At 38.2% G+C, this 26,523-nt stretch overlaps 1 protein-coding gene and 1 pseudogene across 8 annotated transcripts in view; one reads left to right on the top strand and one right to left on the bottom strand.

The window, feature by feature from the left end:
• The window catches only part of ACOT12 (acyl-CoA thioesterase 12), a 35,791-nt gene extending 26,844 nt beyond the window's left edge, over positions 1 to 8,947 (bottom strand). For 2 of the 7 annotated variants that reach the window (XM_080678891.1, XM_080678892.1), the window contains exons 1-4: positions 8,720 to 8,947; positions 5,675 to 5,744; positions 1,784 to 1,844; positions 102 to 203 (exon numbers count right to left, since the gene is read on the bottom strand). In XM_080678891.1, the coding sequence (XP_080535017.1) occupies positions 102 to 203; positions 1,784 to 1,844; positions 5,675 to 5,744; positions 8,720 to 8,846 (360 nt within the window). In that variant the 5' untranslated portion in view covers positions 8,847 to 8,947. Of the gene's footprint in view, positions 1 to 101; positions 204 to 1,783; positions 1,845 to 5,674; positions 5,745 to 6,980; positions 7,027 to 8,719 lie in introns of all 7 variants that reach the window. The other 5 variants (XM_080678894.1, XM_080678893.1, XM_080678897.1 and 2 more) reach the window with 3 other exon arrangements.
• Positions 8,948 to 19,794: 10,847 nt separating this feature from the next.
• LOC308255339 (vesicle-associated membrane protein-associated protein A-like) lies at positions 19,795 to 20,825 on the top strand (annotated as a pseudogene). Its single transcript has one exon. The product of its transcript is annotated as a vesicle-associated membrane protein-associated protein A-like (transcript).
• The last annotated feature ends 5,698 nt before the right edge of the window (positions 20,826 to 26,523 follow it).

The following is a 26,523-nucleotide window of genomic DNA, read 5'->3' as shown; positions in this document are numbered from 1 at the left end:
AACAAATCTTGGGAAAGCATTTATCATGCTAAGATGAATGTCCTTTTCCTAATAATCATTCTGATGCAATTTTTAATATGTCCCTCACACAGAAAATTTACCTTTTCTTTTCCAACTGGTTTGGCTACAAATGTAGAGAAGGCCACACTAACAAGTTTCTCAATGCCAGTGAACGTGTCCTGCACTATGACCTTGATGCTGATCTAAAATGAAAAGAAAATAAATAAACTTTCAGCCATCCAGACAACAGATGGGATTGCAGCATTCAAAATTCAGTTATGCTCTTCACCATTCTTTTTCTTTTGGTTTTTCAATGAAACTAGCATTTTAATTTATTCTTAAGCAATACTCTTGTTTTAATAATGTTCTACAGAGTTGGAAAAATAACTTTTTTTCTGATTATAGAAAGATACATATTTACCATGGAAAAGTTGGTAAATATAAACATAAATAAATGATAAAATTAGAATCTAACTATCCAGAGGAAATATCAGTAACAGTAATCCCACCACTCAGATTAATTTTCTTCTGGTTACATATATATGTGAAATATAAAATGTATATTATTTATCTACACTAATAAAAGAGAAACATGCAAATTACCATCACTCCACTACACCTAACAGCCAATCAGAGTGAGTATGCAAATTAAACTGAAAAGATGGCGGCAGCCCTGCCCCCCAGCAGCTCTGGGCCTGTGGGGGTCGGAGAAGTCAGGCGCCAGCGCCTGAGGCTGGCTGCAGCAGGGAGACCAAGAAGCCGCCTGCCCTGTGATCCCAGGCGCTGCCAGCCTCAGAAGCCTCATGTCCACCTGCCCCACGTCTGCCTGCCCCATGTCCTGTGGGGGGGGGGGGGGCGGGGCGGAGAAACTGGGCCCCAGTACCTGAGGCTGGCTGCAGCCTGGGAGATAAAGTAGCCGCCTGCCCCATGATCCCAAGCCACAGCCAGCTGGAGAAGCTGCCCACCCCACGTCCTGGGGGAGACAAGAAACCGGGTGCCAGTGCCTGAGGCTGGCTGCAGCCCAGGAGATGAAGAAGCCGCCTGCCCTGTGATCCCAGGCGGCAGCCAGCCATAGAAGTTGCCCTCACTGCATCCCAGGGAAGATGGAGAAGCCGCTAGCCTGTGGTCCAGGCGCCAGCACCTGTGGCTGGCTGTGGCCCGGGAGACGGAGAAGCCGCCCACCCCGTGGTCCCGGGAGCCAGCACTTGCAGCTGCAGCCCAGGCCAAGCCACCTGCCCACCATCCCCTGAGGCTGCAGCCAGCCTGGGTGTCTATGGCTGACCAGAGGGAGGGAAACCCGGATCCAGGGTGCCTGTGGTCAGCTGGAGGAGGGAATCCTGGGTCCTGGGTGCAGTGCCAAAGCAGAGGTGGTTAGGGGCAATCAAGCCAGCAGGGAAGCGGTTAGAAACGATCAGGCTGGCAGGCAGAAGCAGTTAGGGGCAATCAGGCAGGCAGGCGAGCAGTTAGGAGCCAGCAGTTCTGGATTGTAAGAGGGATGTCTGACTGCCGGTTATCCCACGAGGGGTCCCAGATTGGAGAGGGTGCAGGCCGGGCTGAGGGACACCCTCCCCGCCGCCTCCCATGCATGAATGTCGTGCACTGGGCCTCTAGTTCATATATAAAATATGAAATGTCTGAGTCTGTGTATACATGCACACAAAATTACCATATTGCATTTACAGTTTTATATCATAATTTTTTAAGAAGTTGGTATTACGTGATAAGCATTTTCTAATTTCATTATTAGCACCAACAGATAGAAGTAAGGAAAGGGGCCTCTTACCTCCATGCTTGTGCTGAATGCTCTAGTAACTTTTGCTTTGATGGTTATAACTTGTCCAACTCTATTAAACAACAACAACAAAAATAGGATCTCAGTAATCCTAGCATAGCTCATTCCAGGCTTAAAGGTTTAGTTAAATGCATGTGCCATAGAGCAGTTTCACCTTATCACACTCATAATGTTTGTGCGTGAAAAATTCAGGTTAATGATAACATAAAAAAGACTGCACTAAAAACAGATGCCAATCACTGTGAACCACACATACGTTAGCTGACTACCTCTATTTAAACAGCAAAGGGCCTTGCCAAAGATTGTGTGGAAAATGTCTTCCAGATCTGCAACAGATACTTTGACAATATGGCAGCTGTTTTCTTAAGAGAAATCAAAACAAACACATAAACAAAACCAATACAATTGATATTTATTTTAAAATATTAGTTAACAACTAAGTAAATAAACTACGAACAAGCTGGCCCTAAAACTGATCAGCTTTACTAGGTTTACAGGGGCCCTCAGTGCTGCCCGGTGATCCATTTACTCCACATTATTACTGATGAAAATCTGTATGTCATTTAAGGCCTACATTAAATGCTACCTCTGTCATGAAACTCCACCGATTTCCCAGTCAAAATGCACTTTTTAACTACCCCAAAGAACTGAGTTTATATCTCATCCTAGGCATGTACCTATATTATACTTTCTATTCTGATGATTATGTATTTATCTGACTCTCACCAGACTGAACAACTGCCACACTCCAGAATAGTGCCATTATCATTCACATATCCTATTGAGCACAAGTAGTACTTTTCATATAAGCAATACATATTTGTGAATTTAAAAAATATCTAATATGGCTTACAACTCAATTATATGGTTCCCTATATATTGCTTTCAATTTTCTTTTTTTATAGTGCAGGTTGCATATAAAAAATATGAGTTCACTTTTTATCAACTTAGTGACCACAAATCCTTTTTGATAATACAAATGCAAATTGGCAAAACCATATTTCAATGATGAGGTTATTAGTTAAGCATAAGTTACAGAATTTAGGATTGGAAAGTACATAATAGATATGGCATTATACTGTACCATTGGCATTCCTAAATTTAATAATGGTGCTTTAATCTATTCCCAAATAAGTTTGAATCCACAGTAATTTGTAATTTTGCTGAGATAAAAATACATATCAATATTTTCTACTTAGTATGTGAGCTTAGTCAATGCATCTGGTTCTATTTAACTTAATTTTGTTTGTATATAAATAAATAAATGCCAAATAGATAAATGTAAGCAGTTAGGTTGGAGAGATGAACTGGGTATCTCATTGGATAAGACTACTTAGGGTTTAAAAACTGGTGACAGCTACCCCATGGTCCTAGAGAACTATCCCAGACCAGAAACAAACAACCTGTTCTCTTCCTTTTTCTTGTAAATTCTGCTTATGTCTTTAAGGATCAAGGTATTTCATATAAAACAAAACAAAACAACAACAACAACAAACACCAAGACTAGCCCTGGCTGGTGTGACTCAATGATTAGAGTGTCAGCCCATGCACTGGAGGGTCGTGGGTTTGATTTCCTGTCAAGGGCACGTACCTGGGTTACAGGTTCCATCCTGGCCCAGGTCGGGGTGTGCATGGGAGGCAACCAATCAATGTGTCTCTCTGGAATGATGTTTCTCTCTTTTTCTCTCTCTCTGTCTCTCTCCCTCCCTCCCTTCCACTCTCTCTAAAAATCATCCTTAGATGAGGATTAACAAAACACACACACCAAACCCCCCAAACCAACCAAGATTATACAAACATGAAATTAAAGAAATTAAATAGAACCATATAATCCTAATTGATTAGAGGTATTAGTATAAACTCTTTAAAAAACACATAATTCCTAATTCTGTCCACTGAAAAGGCCTAAACATAATGACCAACTCTGTATTGATGAGAATGTTTCCTGCCCAGCTTGTGATCTCTACTTATCATTTCTTTGGAAGAAATTTCTGATTCTGAGTTTGTGTGAGAAAATGTATGAAATGAGCCCATCTTGTCATACCAGAAAGCAAAGGAGTTATTAAAGAATTCTAACTTTGGGGTTATGTCCAAAACTCAGAGCCAAACTGAAGAAGTTTCCACTGTCCAAAGACAGGGCAGTGTGAGCATCCATAAGAATAATCATATCAGAATTAAAATGCATCAATTATGTTAAAAATCATGGGCTCCTAATGATACTACCCTATATAATAAAAGGGTATTATGCAAATCGCCTGAGTGGTAGATGACCAGTCCCTATGACACGTACTGACCACCAGGGAACAGACACTCAACGCAGGAGCTGCCCCCTGGTGGTCAGTGTGCTCCCACAGGGGGAGCGCCTCTCAGCCACAAGCTGGGCTGATGGCTGGCGAGAGAGCTTAGCGGAGGTGGTGAGAGCGCTAAGGGTGTCGCACATTCCCCGAGGGCTCCTGGACTGCTAAAGGGCGCACGAATATAAAGAGAAAGAATTAAGTCTATCTTTCCTGGACAAACTTTACCTCAGGGTAGCAAAGTAATTAAAGAGATAAAGGGTCTCTCTATACAAATATTTCAGAAGATAAATGAAAAAAAAAAAAAAAAACCCACATAGAATTAGCATACTACTATTTTACCAATATCTAATAAAATAATGGTTCTAAATAATGGTCATTAGACAGTATATGTTCTTGACAGGAACTGGTTTTACCGAAATATCAAATTTCCATCAGATCAATTTTTAGGCGTAACTATCAGTTTATAAGAAATACAAAAGTATGTGAACATGCTGAACAGGGATACAATGAGAAAATGCAAAATGTGGTAAATTCTTTAAGACAAATGACCAGGCTTGTTTACAAAATAAATTGCAAGAGAAATGTCAAAGGAAAAATTATATGTTAAAAGACATATCAACCATATTGGATCCTGATTTAATAAACAAATGGTTTAAATTTAAAAAAAATTGAGAACATTGGAAATGATCATTTCTGTTAATGGTATAGTAATTGTTATTATATGTTCTCTAAAAAAGCCTTATCTTTTAGAAATATATACTGATAATGCAAACACAAAATGGCAAAAGCATTTCAATGATGAGGTTACTAGTTAAGCCTAAGTTACAGATTGTAGGATGGAAAGTATATAATAGATATTTTATTACAATGTACTGTTGGCATTACCAAATTTAATAATGGTGCTTTAATTTATTTCCAAATAAGTGTGAATTTTCAGCAATTTTTAATTTTCACAGATGATCCCTTGGAATTATGTCAAAATAGTCCAGGTGTGTGGGAATCTAGAGAGGAATTGATAAAACCAGAGTGTCCATGAGTTGATCATTGTCATAGTTACTGGTAGGTGAAGAGTCTTTGGAGATACATGGTACTATTCTCTCATCTTTTGTGTATGTTTGAATATTTGTATATCTTGAAATTTTCTACAATAAGATATATACGCACATACACATTCCCACACATAAAATGTTTTTCATAATTTAACATCTTTACTCAGATAAATTAATGTTTACCCAACAACCTAATGATGCCATCCACCATCACAGAGATACTTATTATCATTAATTATTCTTCTAGTAGAAGAAGGAGCCATTAGGAATCAGCTTCAAGAAACCTTGCTATGCCTTAGACCAGAATGCATATACTACATAATGCCAGCAGCTATTTCTCAACAAAATCAGGACTGAATTTACAGTTAAGAAAGTTTATTAAAAGTAGGTCCTGCAATTTTTTTACTGACTTACATTGGGTCAAATGTTATTTATTTTGTTAAGAAATTGGTTACTGACGTAACACGATTAAGCTTACATGTTTTAAATGAACCAATACACTCAGGAGAAGGGCATGGAAGAGCAGTTCCCCTTACCTAGCTGTCTCCTCAAATTGAATGTCATCCACTGAGGCTGTAACACAGGAAACCCCAGCATGTTTCTCAGCTTCAAAAAAATAGGCAAAAATGGGCTGTATTAGTAATGTTTGAATATTTCAGCCTAGGGGGGAAGGAGTACAATTTAAGTGGATTTATTTTAGTGACTCATCCTCTCATTCAATATAAGACTACTGTGCCCACACTCTGAATCAGCCTTGGGCAAACTATGGCCCGCGGGCCGGATCCGGCTGTTCTATCCGGTTCTCTTGCTCTCCCCTCCGCTCCTTTACTTTGAATTTATATTAGTTCACACAAACACTCCATCCATGCTTTTGTTCCGGCCCTCCGGTCCAGTTTAAGAACCCATTGTGGCCCTCGAGTCAAAAAGTTTGCCCACCCCTGCTCTGGATGGTCTGAATCATAACAGCTCCTTTGCTGTGTAAGTTATATTTCCACTGCATGAAAATTACTATAGTTTCTTCTTTGATTTGAAATTCAATACCAGGACCCAGCATATCAAGTTATTCAAACAGCAATTTTAGTAACTTGGTGCTAACTTTAAAAGTTTTGCTAGGTACTACCTTCCTTTTGTCTTCAAAACAAAGCATCAAAGCTGTATCCATTATCCCACACAACCAGCAGCTAAATGTAGTTAAGCCACTTAGCCAGTGTAAGCACTGAACGGTATGGGAGACCTTGAGAGCACACCCCAAATCAGAGAGGAAATTCTCTGGACACCAGAGAAACACAGTAGGTATTTAGTGAATGTCTGTTATTTTTTATTAGTAGATTCACACCAAACTCACTGTGCATTAACTATATTGCAGGAGGAGAGTACTGACGAGGGTGGAGCGAGGTTAGGGAGGAACTCCAGTTATTTCGATGTTCTATGTCTGCATTTAATTTGTTGAGAGAGTTTAATTGTTGGTTTCACTTTATATAAAAATATCAGATTTTATTCTCTTTGGGGAAATTTTGGACATGTGCTTCTGCCAGAATTTGACTTTGAGGAACAGCCACTTAAAACCCAAACAGAATGCATTGGCTCTTTACGAACTTTTAACCCCATTTTGGAGACTTTACTCCTGGTGCCACATTATGAAAACAGTGAATTATACTGAATTTGTATGCTTTATGGCTTACTTTAACTGCAATATATAAGAGGTAAGGAAATCTTCTAAGTATTTAAAACATTCCTCCCTATGATTCAATTCTGCAGAAATCTGGACATTCTGGTTTTACTAGTTGGAAAATAACTGTCCAAACATGAACATAACGTAAACTGAGTTATCAGAAAACTAACCACAGCAGAAGTCTGAGTGATGGAACGGGGAGGATGAGCTTCCCACCTATAAAATTTAGTGAGAGGAAGAGTACATAAAAACATCAGAGTATAAACACAGGGCGAGCAAAAGTAGGCTTACCATTGTAATACAAATAAATACTACAATCGTTAATAAAGAATAACTTAAGAATAATCTGTGTTTTACATACTCACAACTGTAAACCTACTTTTGCTCACCCTCTACTTACTGTGGGATCAATTTAATTCAGTGTATCAGACTTTTGTCTAGTTCCCACTGATTTCCAGAGACTTATCTGAATCAGTCCTATCTTTTACCAAGTCTATTCAGTGGCAGAGGGCCAGCCAGTCATTAACCTTTTAGTGCTTTAAGATTTCCAGAAAACTAATGGACCCTTGCAGATATATTCTGCAAAACATTGACTAATAACACTCATTCCCATTACCTGACACAAGGGAATGGGATGTTGAGCTTATGAAACTATTCTTGCTAATAAAGTGTTATCATATACACCAACATGTTACCAATTTTGAATGGTTTAAATGATAATTAAGGTGCAATAACTAATAAAAGACTAAATTTTTATTGTACATATCAGGTGTCTACTAAGTATTTGTAGCACTCTAGTAGATTGCACTAGGGACCAAGAAGCAAAGAACTATAGCAATAGTTTGCATTTGTTAAGCATTTATTACTGGCCAGGCCCTGAGCTAAGAGGTTGGTACAATTATTAGTTCCATTTTACAAATGAAGAAATCTTGGCTTAGAAAGTTTGGTTCAAATAAACTCTTATAAATATTTATTTTCTGCCGTAGGTTTGGACATTTCGTACCTCAACGGTTCAAGTTGGAAAGGGCATTGCGATAAAGTTGACCAATGGGTGCACATGTCAACGTGGTTGGAAGGACTTCTCTAAGGAAGTGATATCTAAGCTGAGATGTGATGCATGGAAGGGGCCAAGAGAAGAATATAAGGGCAAAAGGAAAGTCAGGCACAGAGGACCTGGGCAGAGGCCGCATAAGGGTGTGTTAGGCAACAAACTGATGCAGAAACAGATCTGAGAAGCGAGTAATCCTCTGTTTCACCAGACATTAAAGAGATGTGCAGAAACCTAACCAATACCACTCCTTTAAGCACATTTTTGTTACTGTTGAAAATAAAGTTATTTTTTCAATAAAAAAATATGTAATGGGTTCATTCCTGTTCCTTTTAAATGAATTAAGTTTTAAAACTTTCGAATAAGCCAATATGGATAAAAATAACCCACATAAATAGAAGCTTTCTGGGGTCCTCATTTATACAACGCGGTAAAGGAGTCCTAAGACTAAACTGTTTGAGAACTTCTGTCCTAGGTCATTCCCAGCGTTGGATGAACTAGCTTAATCATTATGGTCCTGGCTGCTCAGGGCTCACAAGTCAAAACATCCTCCTCTCCTCACTCATCCCGGGTCCTGGTCTCGGCGTGGCGCGGCTGGGAGCCAGGCGGGGGCTTCCGCACGCACGGGGATGGGTCATCCAGGATCCTCCCAAGTCCTGCCATCCATCCTGCATCCCGCCATCCGCACCCTCACATCCCAGCCCGCCCCCTAGTTCCCAGACACGCTGCCATCCCGGACCCTCCTCTGTACCCCCAGCCCCCCGCCCCCACGCCAGGCCCCTTACATTCCGGACCCCGGACAACCCCACCGCCCCCCATTCTGGACCCCTTCCGGCCCACCCCGGCCCGCCGCGCCCCTACCTGCCAGGCAGGCGGTGGTGTCAATCCACTTGAGCAGCTGCCCCGCGCTCAGCTCGCCTCGGGAGTTGGCGTGCGCCGGCTGGATGGCCTGGCTCATGTGCACCTCGCGGGGCGCCGGCCTCTCCATGATTCGCCCCTCCGCCCGCCGAGTGCGCCTGGTCAGCACCGGGCCCGCCAGGATCCAAAGGGCACCCGCGGCGCCGCGTCCTGGCCCCTGTCCCACTCCCTGCCCGGGCGGCCGCCGGGTGCTCTGGAAGATGAGATTCAGGTGCCAGGAATATCGCCCCGAACATCGCGAGGAGGGCGAAAGCGATCTCTCTTCTGTTGCTGAAGCCAAATCTGGGGCAAACTAGGTTGGCAAAGCCGGGAACAGCCTGGTTTCCCACCTCTAAAGGGAGGAAAGCAGCACTTGTCTCAGAAGACAGCGCAGAGAATTAAGTGAGATAATGTAGGAAACTCATAGCTCGTGCCTGTGAATTTATTTGGTAAGTAAATAGCGAGGTCTGAAGAACTTGACAGGTGATGAAGAGTTAAGGATTGATTAGTTAAGTGATGTCCAGAGAATGTAGGCCTTTTGCTTTAGACACTGATTTTAGAGTCTTTTTTTTTTCTTCCTGGCTGTTGACTGTCAGGTAGAGTATGAGTACCCACGCCTCAAGCCTTCATTCAAAATCCACCTTCTGATTCTTAACATATTATAATGGTTCCAAATAACCCTTTGTTGTTGATCGATCATTTTGTTATAAAATTACCCCTGCTGCCAAACAAACAAACAAACAAACGTCCCGAGTTTTGCAGACACATCAGAGTCACTTAACAAACTAAGGCAACCTTTTGGTTTTAATCTAGAGAATTTATGATTAGAAATTGCCACCTCATTACTAATGATACCAGCAAATCCCAAGAGAATCTCTTCTTTATGGAAGACAAAATCTAGAACATTAAATGAGAGTTTTCATTCTCAGCCTTTAGCACATAAAAGCCACTACACTTTCTAGAGCGGCAGTCACTGACTTTACAAAGCAGTTCTCATTAAGGAAAGGGTGACATCAGAAAACCACCAGCATACAGCGTGATTCACAGATGTCGTACTGTTAGGGGCAGCTGCCTGGGAGAGCATTTATGAGCAAAGAAACGGAGGCCCAGAGAGCTGAAGCAATGCACCAGGCATGCAGCTGACGGAAGAGGAGCAGCGAAGGCAGTAGAGCCCCTGGCTTAGCTCAGGGCTCCTGACTGTCCAAAGAAGCTGACCGCAAAAGCTAACGGACCCAACAGATGGGTGCTGCTTTTTCATCCCTGTGCAGGTGGCCTGCCAAGCCCCAGCCTGGAGATATCAGAATGGAGAGTGTTAAGTTTCCTTCACCTTTTAAAGATTTTTTTTTTTTTCAATGAAAGAGAAGGAAACATGGACTTGATCACCTTCAGAATCCTCTCTGAGTAGGTTTCCATCCCATATTAGCATAAGAATTAGATGCAGTCAGTTAGGCAAGTATGAAGTTTGCCTTTTATAAAAAGCACAAAAATAACCTTTCTAAGCAAACAAATGAAAGCTTAGGCCGCCAAGATGGTCCTCTTAAGTAGTTATATAATTATTTCAATGACAATATTATTATTCCTATCACTTTGGCCCTTCTCTTTGGAAACGCCTATCGAGTTCTTAATACTATTTTGGCAGATTAAATTATTGTTCAGTGAATATTTACTCCATTTTCTGTTAACCCCATGGGAGGCATTTATGCATGTTGGGCTTGGCCACGTGACTTGCTTTGGAATGGAGTGTGGGGAAGTAAAAATGTATGTTCCAAGCCAAGCCCTTCCAGGCACCACATGTTCTTGGGAATGTCTGACCTCTGCCATGAGAAGATTATGTGCCTAAATAGCTGCCCATCGCATCTGGGTGCCAGACTGAATTCCCATTTTGCAGAGCCATTCTAACCAACCTGCAGACTTGCAGCCTGAAGCTGAGCCACCCAGCAGACATGCAGACTCGTGAAGGAGACATTACTTAACTGTTGTATGTCACTGTGATTAGAGAGTCATACATCAATAACTGATGGTTCCATGCATGAATTTCATTTATTAGTATTTTAGGATATTTATTAAGTTACTGAAAATAGAATTTGTGTTTAGGTTGGATTGTATTATTTGGGTTTAAATCGCTGACAAAGTGGTAGTATTACGTATATGCTCATATACTTGGTTTCTGGTAAACTTGAGGAATTTAAAAAAATATTTTAAGCACAGGTGTGAGAAGTTGGCTTTCCAAAGTGATTATCTGGAAGGGGACAGCTTGTATCTGTATGTTAGGGATGTTTGATCAAAAAGCAGACACAGTACACAAACTCACTATTGTGTTTTCTCATATGTATTATCTCTTATTTACATGTCTTTTGATTATGGTTTCATATCTTTTGTTGGTTTCACACTGATTTTCATTTTAATAGCCTCAGCCTACAACTACTATTCTTATGTCTTCTGAATGGTCTCTTTTTCTCATGCACAATGAAAATGTCATTTTTTGCTATTATGTTTGAAGAAAAGGCTTCCATTTTCTATTTCTGTTTAGAGACATCTTTTGAAGATGAGCAGAATGTGAAGCCAGCTTGATTTTTAAAGGTCATGCACAACGCAGGAAAGCTGATTGGGAAGCGTGTGGCAAGTATGATAATGAGAACATCTTCAGAATGTTGGAGTGGGAAGGAAGCCGGACAGTCTGACCTCCTCATTCTGGAGATGAGAAAATGAAGTGTTTGCCCTGAGTCACACTGCAAGGAAGGCAGTGATCGGGCTTTGGGAAAACTGAGAGCAAGAAGTACTAAGTATAAGAAAAGAGAAAAAAGTGCTTCCACCAGAAACAGACCCTCCAACATGAATTTGAGAGCAAGCAGTTTATTTGGGAGGGGAAAGCGGGCTCTCAGGCAGAGCTTCGCCTCAGTAGGACATTAGGACACTGTCAGCTGGTGATGGATGCTGGAATGGTGAGCGCTGGAGGGATGCAGGCAAGGCACAGAGAGCCAGGGTACTTCTCTGTTCTGAACATCAGAGGCAGCTGGGAGCCTTTTCATTTTAGGAGACGGACCCCAGGCAGAGGGTTAGGTAATTTAAAGTATTTCATGTAAAAAGACTTTCTGTGTTTGGAGCCCATAAGCAGTTCATGAAAGAAGTACTTTAAGGGAATGCTAGATCATAGCCCATGTTAAGGATTTTTTATATTTGCATTTTTGAGAGATTTTGGTCTGTAATTTTTTCCTTCTGCTTTCTTTCTTTCTTCCCTCCCCCACCCCTGTTTTTGTCAGTCTGGAACCAGTCTTCATTTTCATAACCTTGCCACTTTGAAGGTTACAGGCCAGTTATTTCTCAGTTTCGGTTTGCCTGCTATCTTATCATAGCTAGATTAAGTTTATGTATCTTTGGCAGGGATGTTAAGGATGATGCTGTGCATCTTACCTAGTGGTGCATAGTTTGATATGTCCCATTTTTTGATGATGTTCATTTTGGTCATTTCATTAAAATGGTGTCTAAAGCTTTTCTCCTGGAAATTGCCCCAATTTGTAGTTAATACACATTTTGTGTGGAGGTACATTGGAATTATGTAAATACTCATTCCTCAATAAATTTTTGATTTGTTCATTAATTTATTTTTATTTCCATGGATCCATGGTTTCTTATTTTACTCACAAGTGTGCCCACCCACAGCGGTACTAGACTTGGCCATGACCCTGCAGTGAGGCCGAGCCTGTGGTGTATGTGAGTGAAGGGCACAGGTCTCACATGGCAGAGCAGCAGGGGCAGCACCCACAGAGCTGTGCTGTATCCCGCGGGACACTCAGTCAGGCCACGGTTCCTGGGAGTGGTGCTGGCAAGCTAAAACGAATCTGGAAATTTTGATTCTTTAATTCAGGAAGAGGAATTTCCTGGTGGAGGCAAATGGATAATATTTATCCCCATTAGAAAGCATCAATCTGCCCTGAAGAGACCGTCAGATTACATTTTAGGGATGAAACAAGATTAGTTCTGACAGGTATACAGACCCTCAAAGAATGTGCAGTAACTCCTCATAAAACAGCCTAAAAACATTCTTTCTGACAGTTTGACATTTTGTAAAAAGCCTTTATGATTGAGCATGATAATATCCTGCCTTAAATTTTATAATTGTTTAATACAAGCATGATTTTTTTCTTCAAAGAGATTAACTAATTAATCTATTCATTCAACGCAAATTATTTTGAAAGTCTAATACTGTATTGACCAGACACTGGGCTAAGCATAAGGGAAGGCTCCTGTTCTCAGGGAACTCTTTGGTGGGGAAGACAGATGAACAAACCAGTAGTGTGATGTGGTAAGGGGGTATAAAAAGATACAGTACACAGTACCCTGGGAATACAGAGGGGAGGCTCTCCCCCACCTGGCCATCCCCAGACAGTCTTCATCACTCTGTCAGTCAAGCAGCAGGACCTAAGCATCCTAAGCAAAGGGAACTGCTTTAGGGCTCCCAGAATTGACAAGATATGAAAAGGCAGGCAGTGGGCAGGAGTAAAGACTACGCTGCAGGGCTGGGAAGCACAGCAAAAGTTGCTTATGAAGATTCTGGTATGGTCCTGTCCCTGCTCCTTCCTTCCTTGTGGAACTTGGTCAAGATTGAAAGTCCCAGGAGAGAGCATCTACCTGGCTGAGCTTAAATAATATGTCTACCCATGACCCTAGGGCTGGGGAAGGGAAGGACACAGGGAGGGGTGAGATCTGTTCCTCTCAGTTTCAGCAGAGATGCGATAGGTGGCTGACATTACCTTCTAAGATTAAACACAGAGGGAGAGAACTTATTCCTGAAAAGGACAGTGAGTTCTAATTAGGAATGGAGAATAGAAGCTAGACACATTCTAAAAATTACCAATGACTCATATAAGGCATGGGAAGACTATGGCTCAGTGGTTGAGCATCAACCTATGAACCAGGAGGTGATGGTTTGATTCCTGGTCAGGGCATATGCCTGGGTTGTGGGCTCGATCCCCAGTGGGGGGCACATATGAGGCAGCTGATCAATGACTCTCCCTCATCATTGATGTTTCTTTCTCTCTTTTCCTCACTCTTCCCCTCTGAAATAAAGATATATTTTAAAAAAGAATTATTTTCTACTATGTGATTGATTCCCTTAATACATTTTAACAATATTTATATTTAATTAAAAATAACTTTACATTCAATGGCCATATTTTGTAGGTCAGAAAAACGTTGGAACTAATAAAGACAAATGTTTTTTGTTTTGTTAATCCTCACCTGAGGATATTTTTCTATTGATTTTTAGAGAGAGTGGAAGGGAGGGGGAGATACAGAGAGAAACATCGATGTGAGAAAGACATATTGATTGGTTGATTGGTTGCCTCCCGCACACACTCCGACCAGGGCTGGGAATCAAGCCTGCAACCAAGGTACATGTCCTTGACCAGAATCAAACCCAGGACCCTTCAGTCCATAGGGGCCAATGCTCTATCCACTGAGCCAAACCGGCTAGGGCAGGAGTTCCCTGTTTTGATTCCTGGTCAGGACACATATCTGGTTTGCAGGCTTGATCTACAGTAGGGGGTGTGCAGGAGGTAGCCCTTCCTCTCATAAATCAATAAAACATATCTAAAACAAAATAAAAACTTCAGCATGAAAATCTTTGGGGAGAGTCTGTTTCCAGGGGATATCCCACTTGTAGACAGATTTGATTAGGAGGAAGAATCCTGTGGGGGATCAAATCAACTCAGTAGCCAAGAGTTTTAGGTTTCCACAGCTAAACACGGCTGTACAATAACCTACTGTGACCTTCTCCTCTGAGTTTGGGGTACTCTATCATGCAGTATAGGATCCAGCATAGGACATATTCAATGAAGAGAATATGTTCTTCATTGCAAGTCTGTCCCTAAAAATCGTGGATCTTAGAGCAAGAGTCCAAATGGAGGCCCCACACACATCTAAATATTTAAGATTATTAGTACGTGAGCAAATTGTTAAATAAACTCTGTTCTGTCCTCCCATCCAAAAAAATACATTCGTGATGACAAAATAAGAAGTTGGCAAAACAGAAAACTCAACTCAATTTATTATTACACGTATCTGTTCTGTTGATGGGCTGGTGCTGTTTGGATGAGAAATTTACCCAGCTGCTACGTGCCACCATTACAAATACTGTCCTAATTTCCAAGTACCTTCTGAGTCAGGAAATAGAACATGAAAAAAAGGAATGAAAAAGGAAGACAGTACTCCTGGGAAATACTTTGGTATGCAGTAGAATATTTAAAGTTTCAAGTTTTTAGTCAGCCAGTGTACCTTGTTGACTGAAACAGAGCAAAACTTTAATATTTTTCAATTTGGAAAAGGAAACTTAACAGTTTAAGAAAAATATGATGTATATTTTGGCATTTTAAAATAAACACTAAATTTTTACTCATATAATAGAATAAATTTAAGAATTGTTTTCCTTGTAATATTTCTAATTATAATAGAGATTCATTAGATTTTGTTGTTATTAGTAATTATAGCAACATTTATTGTTATGTGTGCCAGGCAGTATTTAAAGTGATTTATATGCATCACTGCATGTAATTGTCACAGGATTGGTATAAGTACTATTAATAATTCCCATTTTATATTTGAGAAAATAAGCCCAAGCTAAGTACCTTGTCCAAAGTCACATAGTGGGAAATGGTAAAACCAGAAATTAAATCTGAGAAATCTGACTGCAGAGTCAACCTAATGCTTGAGATCATGATTATATTTTTCTAGATATATTGTACTATTTTATTTATTATACTTTATGTTATCATAATTACATTCTTATTTTTATAGTCAATCTGAAATTAATTTCATCCTTAGAGTTTATTTTATTAAACAACTATAACTTCAGAAATTCAGCATCGTTTATCAAAATATTGTTTGTAAAATGAAACTTTATTCTAAAATGTACCCCAAAATGCAAGACACAAGACACTGAAAAAGGTAAATGCGTATGTATGGACAATGGTGCAACTAAAAAATATAATGTTAGCCTTTGTAAGAAGTCTTCCCCAATAAAACCCAACATAAAGATTTTTTTCTGTTTCAAACAATTTAAATTATACAAAAAAACCTCTAGCACAATTCCAAAAACATAGTCACATACAAAACTATACACAACTGTGAATCCAAGTACAAAAACAACATATATATGTACATTTGTTGAAACTGCGGAGATATATAGAGTGCATCAAATTAATTGTAGTCTAATTCAGGACAAATTGTACATCAACTAAAGAAAAAGATCCCCAACAAATCACAGAATGATGAATTAAGACTTTAAAAAATGGCTGTCAAAGGATTTATTTCCAAAATCTCCCATATAATCTGGCAACTGTCTCCTCTTTCTCTTCCCCTACCTCCAAAATATATGATTCTCTTTACTCTGATGTTAACCATTGCATGGCTTATTAAGACTTTGGCCATTTTAATTAAGACCTTTTCATTATATTTGCTTTCTTGCAACATTTTTTTCATCAATATGTCTTCTACATTCATATTCTAAACATCAGATACTAAAATCTCATTGCTACATCAGTGTATTATTATGGTAGCTTTCTTCCCTCAAGTAGACATTTAAAGATCTCAGCAAATTTAATGAAAAAGTTTATAGACAACCTCCACAGAAGATGACTTCATAAAAATAAATTTTTATACTTTAATACCTCAGTTCTTAAAATATTATTAGTTACCAAGTCAGAGTTTTAGAGCTTGGATTTAATAAAAGTTCAGAATGTAGTCAAGAGGACAGAAGTTAGAACTATAAAGATGTAGGCAAATATTTTTTATTCTTGTTAAATACGTGAATGGGTTTGATTGGGCAAGGGATATATTTAATCATATCATCTTCAACTCTCATCACCTCTTGTTTCTTTCTTTCTTTTAAATAATTGCTTCTTTGTTTAAGAATCTAAAATTATCTGAGAAGATTGATATTATTAGACTATTTCTCTGGCATTTTCAATGAGAACTGACTGTTAACATAGGCAAGTGAACTAAAAAATAGTGGTTAATTTTCAGAAAAATCAGGTCCCCAAACCTGCTCTTATTGGAAGGGAAAAAAAAGATTTAAAAATTATTTTTCAGATTATTTCTCTACTTCAATACAATTTTCTAACTATTAACAAGATCTTATTTTGACATCAACAGTGCTAGATATAGCATTATTAGTAGGATTATCAAAATGTAATAGAATTAAGAAGATATATTTTATCATTGTTACTTCTTTGAGAAATTTATGGTGCTTAGACACTTTTCAACTCAATATTCTTATTTTAGAGGTGAACCAACTGAGGGTCAGAGAGAACATAAATAACGTGTTTAGAGTTGTATAGTGACAGTAGGATTGGCCCTATTCTGTGTGATGATACAGTGGTCTGTCACTCTGTGATACTATCTAAACTGCTAAGAGGTCTTTTATTTCTTAATTTTTAAAGATTAAATATAACTTAATAAGCAAAACTAATAAAACTTTGAAAGGCAATATTTGAGTTGCTTTTTTTCATTTGTTTGTTTTTGTTAGAGGTTATACATATTCCTCATTAGGAATATATCTCAATTTTTCTGTTTGGGGTCAAACAGCAATAAAAGCAAAATAATTGAGATTATTTCAAGCTAAAGAGCTTCTCCATAGCAAAAGAAATAATCAATAAAATAAGAAAGCAACCTATGGAATGGGACGAAATATTTTCAAAGCATATTGTATCTGATAAGGTGTTAATATCCAAAATATAAAAGGAACTCCTATAACTCAACAGCAAAAGTACTGATAACCCAATTGGAAAATGAGCAAAGAACATGAATAATTATGTTTTCAAAGAAGACATACAATAAACAACAGGTATATGAAAAGGTACTCAATATCATTTTTCATCAGGAAAATGCAAATCAAAACTATAATGAGATAGTAGGATCTGTTAGGATATCACTTATTAAAAAATCAAAAGATGAGTGTTGACAAAAATGTGGAGAGAAGGGAACCCTTATATACTGTTGATGAGAATGTAAATTGGTAAAGAATTACGGAAAACAGTATTTAGGTTAAATAGAACTACCATAAATTAAAATTAAAAATAGAACTACCATATCATCAGGGTATTATCCATGGGAGTTGAAATCAGGATCTCAAAGAGACACTTGCATTTTCATATTCACTCAAGCATTATTCACAATAGCTAAGATATGAAAATAACCTAAGTGTCTATTGATGAATAAATAGATAAGGAAAATGTGGTACATACATACAATGACCATTATTCAGTCTTAAAAAAGAGGAAATCCTGGCATTTGCAACAACATGGATGAACCTGAAGGACATTATGCTAAGTAAAATAAGCCAGAGACAGAAAGACAAATGCTGTATTGTTTTAATTATGTGTGGAATCTAAAACAGTCAAATCCATAGAAACAAAGAGTATTATGTTGATTGCCAGTGGTTGGGCAGAGGGGATAATGAGGAGGTGATGTTCAAAGGGTATAAAGTTTTGAGTACCAAAGATGAATAAGTTCTGGATATCTAATATATAGCATAGTGTCTATAGCTAACATATATACACACACGTATTATATACTAAAATTTTTCTAAAAGGGTAGGTCTTTTGTTAAGTGTTCTTAACACTAAAAATGATACTACACATTTATAATACTTGAACAAAGCTCATTTATAAAAATTAAGACATTTGTCTCAGTGTTATAATATATGTAGCATAAAGAAGCAGAACAAACTCAGGATCTTCAAGAATCATATGCTTACCTAATGACATGCTTAACATGTATCAGTAGAAGCCAGTAATCATGTTTAATAAACAAAATACAGTCAGCTCATTGCTGAGCTCTTATTTTCTACTAGAGGCCTGATGCACAAAATTCGTGCCAAGGGACTTGGTCCTCACAGCCCCTCTACAGCCTTGGCTGGCCCTCGCAGCCCCTCAACCTCAGCTGGCCCTCGCAGTCCCAGCTTCATCTGAAAGGTCATCTGAAAGGTCGTCCAGAAGGTCGTTTGGCTGTTCGGTCTAATTAGCATATTAGCTCTTTATTATATAGGATTAGTTATAAATCTCTTTGTTTCTTTTCTTAAAAGCTGCTAAAACCCAGATAGTGAAGTTAAAAAAAAAATCCCCCAAACAAAACAAAGCTAACACAACATAAACTATAAATTCCTAAAAACATTTTAATAAAGAATTAGAAGTTGGAAGTAAAGTTAACAATTAGCTTACAAGTTTTGTGGTTGTCTACAGGAACTGACAGAGACTGGGGAGTTGGTACAGGGGAAGCAGTGGTTGGCACAGGGGAAGCAGTGGTGTGGAAGGAGCTGCTAACCTGAGCTATATTGACTGGAGGAATCACCTTCTGCTGACACAGTGATAAGCGTTTACTAACAGTGCTCCTACAATAGGATCCAGGGACCACTGGGGAGGCGTACTAGCAGGATTGAGAAAGATTACTGATAACTTGATTGGATGAACGATGGATCTTATGGTAAAGATACCCAGTATAGTTTTCCCCAAAGCAAAATATCTTGGAAGACTGCTTAATGGATAAATGAATTCTTTTATCAAAATGTAAAAATTAATTACAGGAAATATTACAGAAATTGTGAGATGCCATTACTACTTTCCATAGGAGCTTAAGATCTGTATTGACTTGCGCTTTGAGTCTTTTTTGTCTTAACAATGTTTCTCAAAAGATTAGACTCTGTTCTTCCCAGTGCTTAAGTTATTCCTTGAGGAATAAAGTAGGTGTTTCAAGAATAACATTAATTCTTTTAAGCTAGTAGCTACTTATGAAGGCACATTAACTTTTTAATAATTCTAAATAGTATCTTAACTACAAAGATGAACTGTAGGTACTAGAGATAACAGGACTCCCAAATTCTTTCTAGAGAATTGGGGGGAGGGAGGAGGAAGAAAGAGAGAAAATGTAGGGCAATTCAACTCACAAAAATTATGTGAATTTTGGCTAGGGTCTCCCGGCTGCACATAGTCAGGTGGGGCACAGAGGGTCGCAGTGTTGTGGCCTCGGTGGCTAGTGTGTAGTTCAGTTGTGAGATTGGATCCGGAGCTGCTGACTCAGCGACATAGCTATAAGTGTCTGGGTGCTGGAGCCATGAACTGGCCTCATCAAAGAGTTCAGCTGAGCTGCCGCTGCCGTTGTCCCCATCTCCAGCCAGCTGTGCTCTGATGGTGTCCGCCTCTGGGGCCATGGCGAAGCAGGAGCAGATCCTGGCCCTCGCCCCTCCAACAGACCTCAAATTCAAAGGCTCCTTCACAAATGTAGTCACTACAAATCTTAAGTTGTGAAATCCATCATATAGAAAAGTATGCTTCAAAGTGAAGACTACAGCCCCTTTTCAGTACTGCGTGAGGCCCAACAGTGGGATTACTGACCCGGGGTTGACTGTGACTGCTTCAGTAATGCTACAGCCTTTTGACTAAGATCCCAATGAAAAGAATAAACACAAGTTTATGGCGCAGACCATTTTTGCTCCACCAAACATTTCAGATATGGAAGCTGTGTGGAAAGAGGCAAAACCTGATGAGTTACTGGATTCTAAATTGAGATGTTTTTGAAATGCCCAATGAAAATGATAAATTGAATGACATGGGACCTGACAAAGCTGTTCCTCTGAATGCATCTAAATCAGATGGACTCACACCAAAACCACAAAGTTTCACTCAATGACACTGAAACTGGGAAGCTCATGGAAGAGTGTAAAAGGCTTCAGGGAGAAATTATGAAGCTATCAGAAGAAAAGCGACATCTGAGATGAAGGTTTAAGGCTCAGAAAGGTAGCAGACTCGGATAAACCTGGATCCACCTCAACTGCATCCTTCGGAGATGATGTTGCCAGTCCTTTTCCTTTACTTCTTGCTGTAATTGTGGCCATTTTCATTGGATTCTTTCTGGGGAAATTCATCTTGTAGACTGAAGCATGCAGAGTGCCATTTCTTTTATTTTCTCTTGACCAGAAAAAGATATGCTTACCTACCATTTCATCGGCAGTATGGCCCACGGTGACCGCTTTTTTGTGTGTGTACAGTGTCATATAGACTTTGCCTTTCTCTTATGGTTAGAAAATACAATAAATAAGAAACAGCTGTTCAGCTACTGGACTAAGTATTTATTACCAGATCATCACTAACAGATGTCAGTCCTTTATAAAATTCATAAAGAATTGTTTTTTCTTTGTGGTTTTAATAAGAGTTCAAGAATTATTCAGTCTTCTAAATGTTATTTTAATAAACCCTTTAAAATTTATCTGTTGCTGTTACCTCTTGAAATATGAATTTGTTGTTGTTGTTGTTGTTAATCCTCACCCGAGGATATTTTTTTTCCCATTGATTTTTAAAGAGAGTGGAAAGGATGGGGAGAGACAGAGAGAAACACTGATGTGTGAGAGACACATCAATTGGTTGCCTCCTGCATGCATACCAACTGGAGCCAGGGATCGAACCTGCAACCAAGGCATGTCCCCTGAACCGGAATCAAACCCTGGACCCTTCAATCCATGGGCTGATGCTCTGTCCACTGAGCTAAACATGCTAGGGCTATATGATTTATTTAGATTGCTAATCTCATTCAGGAAGTGAGGGGAAATGGTGCCTCTTACAGTGTAAATTTGCTACTTTACCTTTGCTAATATCCTGGTAGAATTTTTCTTAGCCCTTGTGAGGCAAGTGCTGAGTGAGTTTTTCATCCTTACAATCCTGTCCCATGGTATTTAACATAAAACAATACTGTAAAAAATTATGTGAATTTCTTATTGAGCAAGTTAGGTTTCAGTTGACCAAAATAATGCATGATTAGATGACTAATTCCTTCACCGACCTGCAAGAGTATTTTCTATGTGCTCTTCATTGTGAAAGGAAAACAGGCTTCTTTTTTAGTCCCTCTTTTGAAGTTACAGTCCCCATCCCACCACCTTAATTTGTGCTCTTTGGCTTAAACATGGCTTGAGAAGTAAGAGTCCCCATGATTCAGGCAGAAGTTGTCAAACTTTCAGCCCCAGGAAAAAGTGTTGTGCTCAGATTGAGTAAGCAAATGGATTTCACTCAAAGGAAGACAGAGGAGCCAATTCTGCAAATAAATTTCCAGGTCCTTTGCAATGAGACTCCGCCCCTGGCCTCATCTCTTCTGGATGTAAAGGTCAAAGGAAACTTCCCACATCTATCTTCAAATCTCAGTGCATTAGCAAACTATCTCAGGAGAATAAAGCTTCTCTAATGGGAAACTAATCTTATAAATCTGTGTTTGCATTCCAGAATTGTGTAGACTATGTTTTCTAGTTGAAAACAGTTCTACATAAAAACATCCTCAGAAACCAGTTCTTTTACATCTCTGACTGGTTTGTCTTAAAACTAAGAGTTAGAAAAAATATTCCACATACTCTTTTAACAAACTCATTGAAAACAAAAATTAGTGGTCAAGTAATTAAGGAATGTCTTGATTTTTATCTTTTAAATGGTAAAATCTAAATCCAATATATGAAATAAGAAAGCATTTATTTGAAAGTTTGAAAGTTGAAATATATTAATAAATCATAATTTGTACACACATATACTCTCTCAGCTCAAGGCAAAAATTACTTAGTATTTTTCACAAATCTCTTTTGGTTAAGTTCCTAGTTTTCCAATTCTATAAATCTTTTGTGTATAGGTATTTTTTATAATCAATTTATTTATTTATTTATTTATTTATTTATTTATTTGTTTGTTTAATATATTTTTATTGATTCCAGAGAGGAAGGGAGAGGAAGAGAGAAACATCAATGGGAAATAATCATTGATCAACTGCCTCCTGCATGCCCCCCACTGGGAATCGAACCCGCAACACTGGCATGATTTATATATTTAATTGATAGTTGGAATGAATTCTTAATCTATAGAACTTTCTCCTCCTATATTCTTTAATTTTTTCAATATTTTTAAACTAAAATAATAAAAAATCCAGACAGTTTGCCATTTCTCCCATCCCACCTCTGCCTCTTGTAACTACCAATCTGTTCTCTGTATCTATTAGCTTGTTTTTTGAGGATATTTTTAAAGATTCCACAAATAAGAGGGAACATACAGTATTTTTCTTTCTCTGTATGACTTATTTCACTTATATTCTTGTTTATCCAGGGAGTAGTGCAGAACCTACATCAGAATCTTCACATGGGCAATGGTGAGCTGAGGCAACCATGTGGACGAATCATCAGAAAGATGAATGTACTTGATAAGCATAGTTTTGGACAAATTATCTGCATAATTGCTTCAGATTTCCATTATATGTACTCCTATTTGGAATAAAATACCAAGCTTTTATCCACTGATACCTATTTGCTAATAATATGTTTTTTGGTATTCGAAGTTTAATTATCTGACTACACAGAGCCAACCACTCATCATAGCCTTTTCTTAAATGTATAGAAATTCTTTTATATTACAGACACCTGATGTTTACATAAGGCATAATGTCTATTTCAGTTATATACACAGATGTCCACATTTGTTATATTTTGATTTACCATTCAGAAAATTCAGGGTGGGGCAAAAGTAGGTTTACAATTATTCATATGGAAAATAATGATAATTTAAAAATAATAATACAAGAATAAACTGTGTTTCATATATAATTGCAAACCTACTTTTGCCCCACCCTGTATTTATGCTAGCTTCATATGAACAATTTCCTTTACTTTTTAAATATGTAATAAAGCAGAGGCTAAAAACTAAATGAAAAGAAGGGTAGAAACTAAATGAAAACTTGTATTTTAAAATTAAATGTGAAAACATGTGCCAAATGAAGGGACATTTATGTACATATTTACGGCAACTTTTCCCATTACATGAATAGCTCAAATACCTGTGCAAAACATGAAGTGATAATTCCATTTGAGAAGAAATGCAGCAATGGACATGTAGTACACCTGCACATGCACACAGATGCAAAATTTACAGACTGTGTCAGGTAGCTGGTGGCCATGGTGGAATTAAGATTACTGAGAGTCATCCCAGATTCCAATTTATATTTATACATACATTGTACATTTATAAAAACCTTACAAATAATCCTATTTTTTTCCAGGAAGACAATATAGGTAACAATTTAACACATATAGTAAGAAAACATCATAAATTCATAAAATCACAACGAGGTAAATTAAACAATTCAATAAGCTGATGGCTATTATGAATAAAGAATTCACAATAAAGACTTTTCCATTTTTCATGTTTGACACAATAGCATGTCCTTTATTTATTCCAACATGTAGTTTCTGTTAAGTTTTGAATTGTCTAAATGTAAGGAAAGTAAACCATTCTGAAATATGATCTTATAGAAAGCCATGTACACATTTTAATCAGTAGTTTATACTAAGAAAATTCCTAGAGTGTTGCTAAATTTAAAGTTTGTAAACCGGACTGATTATTTGAATTATTATTTCTGAGTAAATAGATGGTTAATTATATTTTACTGAGCAATTTTACCATGACATGATAGAAATTTAGCTGACTATGTATTGTATTGTGTTCTGAGAACACTGTGAGGAATCCAAATTTCACTTTTTTGGCAATGTACTGAGGTCATTTGGTGCAAAAGAGAGAGTGGGATAAAGTTTTAATGTGAACTGGGAATAAACCCTTTATATCACTTTTCTAGAAATATTAACACTCACTTTTGTCATGTTAATTGCAGTTTATTTTAAAAATGAAATGCTATATATTCCTGGGAACAGATCATAACATTTCAATGACTGGGATAATCAAAATTAGTCCAATTTATCCTGAGGATAGTAAATCCACAGAGAGGGAAGACATAAACTAATTCTATACATGAAAACACTTAGTCCCACTTTAAAATTTACAATACCTAAAGAGAATGCTGTACTTAATTTGTAAGGATGTAGACAGCAAAAATATTCACGTTAGGCTACGTACAGAAAGTATGCTTTTCTATTCAGGAAGACCAATTATACTAAGTTAACAGGGAAAACTCAACAGAGGAAATTCTGTTTAGGAGACTTATTCAACTGAGAATTTCTTTTTAGAGTATAGTTTAGAAGAGTAATTAGAGAGGTCTCAGGTGTTTTTCATCTGTAGGTCATCTCTTTCTATCTGAATTACAGTTCCACGGGTAATGGTGAAATAAATTAAGAATGTCAATTCTACTTATTGTAAACAAATGTCAACATCAAAAAACTATACTTAATTACTGCACCATTCCTGGCAGTGAAGTGACTAATGATGAAATGATCATTTATGATCTTACCTTAGATGCAGTCCCTTCATAAGGGGGCCTAATGTGGATGAGCTAACATGGGTAGGTTAAAGCTGGGCACAGGAGAGCCGTCTGCTTATGTCTGTACTGCTCTCTTTTCATCCTAAGTCACTTCCATCACTTACTTTACCAATGAAATAAAAAGCCATCAAAGGAAAGAATTATGTTGAATAGTTACCAGTTGTGCTATAATAACGTAAATCATAGTGGGAGTGTTTTGTGAGCCAACTTCACACTACCACTCCCAACACACTTGTGTGCACGTGCACACGCACACACACACACACACACATTGAGTATGCAAAATGGAATAGTATTCCTAGTGGTTCACCATTCTTACTTTTATGTTTCCAGCATTTCTCCAGGTATGGTTCACAGACCCAGGGAGCCCCTTTACACATGCTTACAATTGGGTACTACTCTTTTAAGCAAACACAGACTCCTGTTTCTCACAGCAAATAAGAAAATTATTCCACCTCGAGGGGTTAAACAAAAAAGGACTAATCCACTTTTTGAAAATATTTTGGGCAACTTTTCCTCCTCCACATCGAACTTCTCCCTCACTATACACCCCTGCACCACTTGTATCAGTTTTCAAGAAAGAGAATTATAGTACCTAACACATCAAAATGGAGGGAAAACCAGTGTCAAAATACTATAATGCTTACCAAAGTGAAGTAGCTATGTTTTGTGGCTCTGTTTCAATTAACCGTGATAATCAAGAAATGGAAATTGCAATGAATTCCCCTGGGAAAACTATATACTATATGAAGAAGAAAACTGTAAGGGCTCAGAAGGTAAAAATGTTCAGTCTGCATCTTATTTCTACCGGAAGGTGCAGAGATTGGGAGGAAGGGAGGGATGGAGAAAGCCACGCAAGAAACAATCAGGTCAAGTATGAAGGACTGGCAAACTTTCTGCCAAGGGAGTTCTGGATGCTTTGCTGCTGCATGTTCCCAGAACAATAATGTGAAGAAATGGTATGGACAGATGTAGCCTTCCTATGTCCCAAACTGAACTCATTTATTTCATTGGCTGTCTTTCAAACTACAGGAAGAGTGGTAACTGAATGACCTATGAAATGAAATAGAGTTCAGACATCTTAGAGAATCATAAAAATAGAAACGGAAGTTTTCTCTATTTTATTCCTAGAAGGAAAGGGGTGTTTGGGTGACTTGGAGAGCAAAATTAATATATTAATCTTTGGCAGTAGAGAAAACTTAACCTCAGATTCCTAGCTGTGTAATTCGTATTCATCAGTGACTGAGTCCAAACTGGGACATTGAAAAGGAGCACAAAGATTCACCCACTGAACATGTGTGTGTTACCAGATCAATGGCCCTCCATAGCCTTTGTTCCCATGGGCAACTTGACTATAAGAAAGACAGCTGGTTAAGATTATACATACCTTAGAGAGAATCTGACATGTATTTTCAACCATGTGAGTTAGGCAGAATGCAAAGCAGAGTAATGAGAATTAACGTTTTCATCTATTACTTATTTTCGTATTT

The sequence above is a fragment of the Plecotus auritus genome (assembly GCF_963455305.1).
Source record: "Plecotus auritus genome assembly, chromosome: 7".
Lineage (NCBI taxonomy): Eukaryota > Metazoa > Chordata > Mammalia > Chiroptera > Vespertilionidae > Plecotus > Plecotus auritus.
This window is presented reverse-complemented; position numbering and strand designations above follow the sequence as displayed.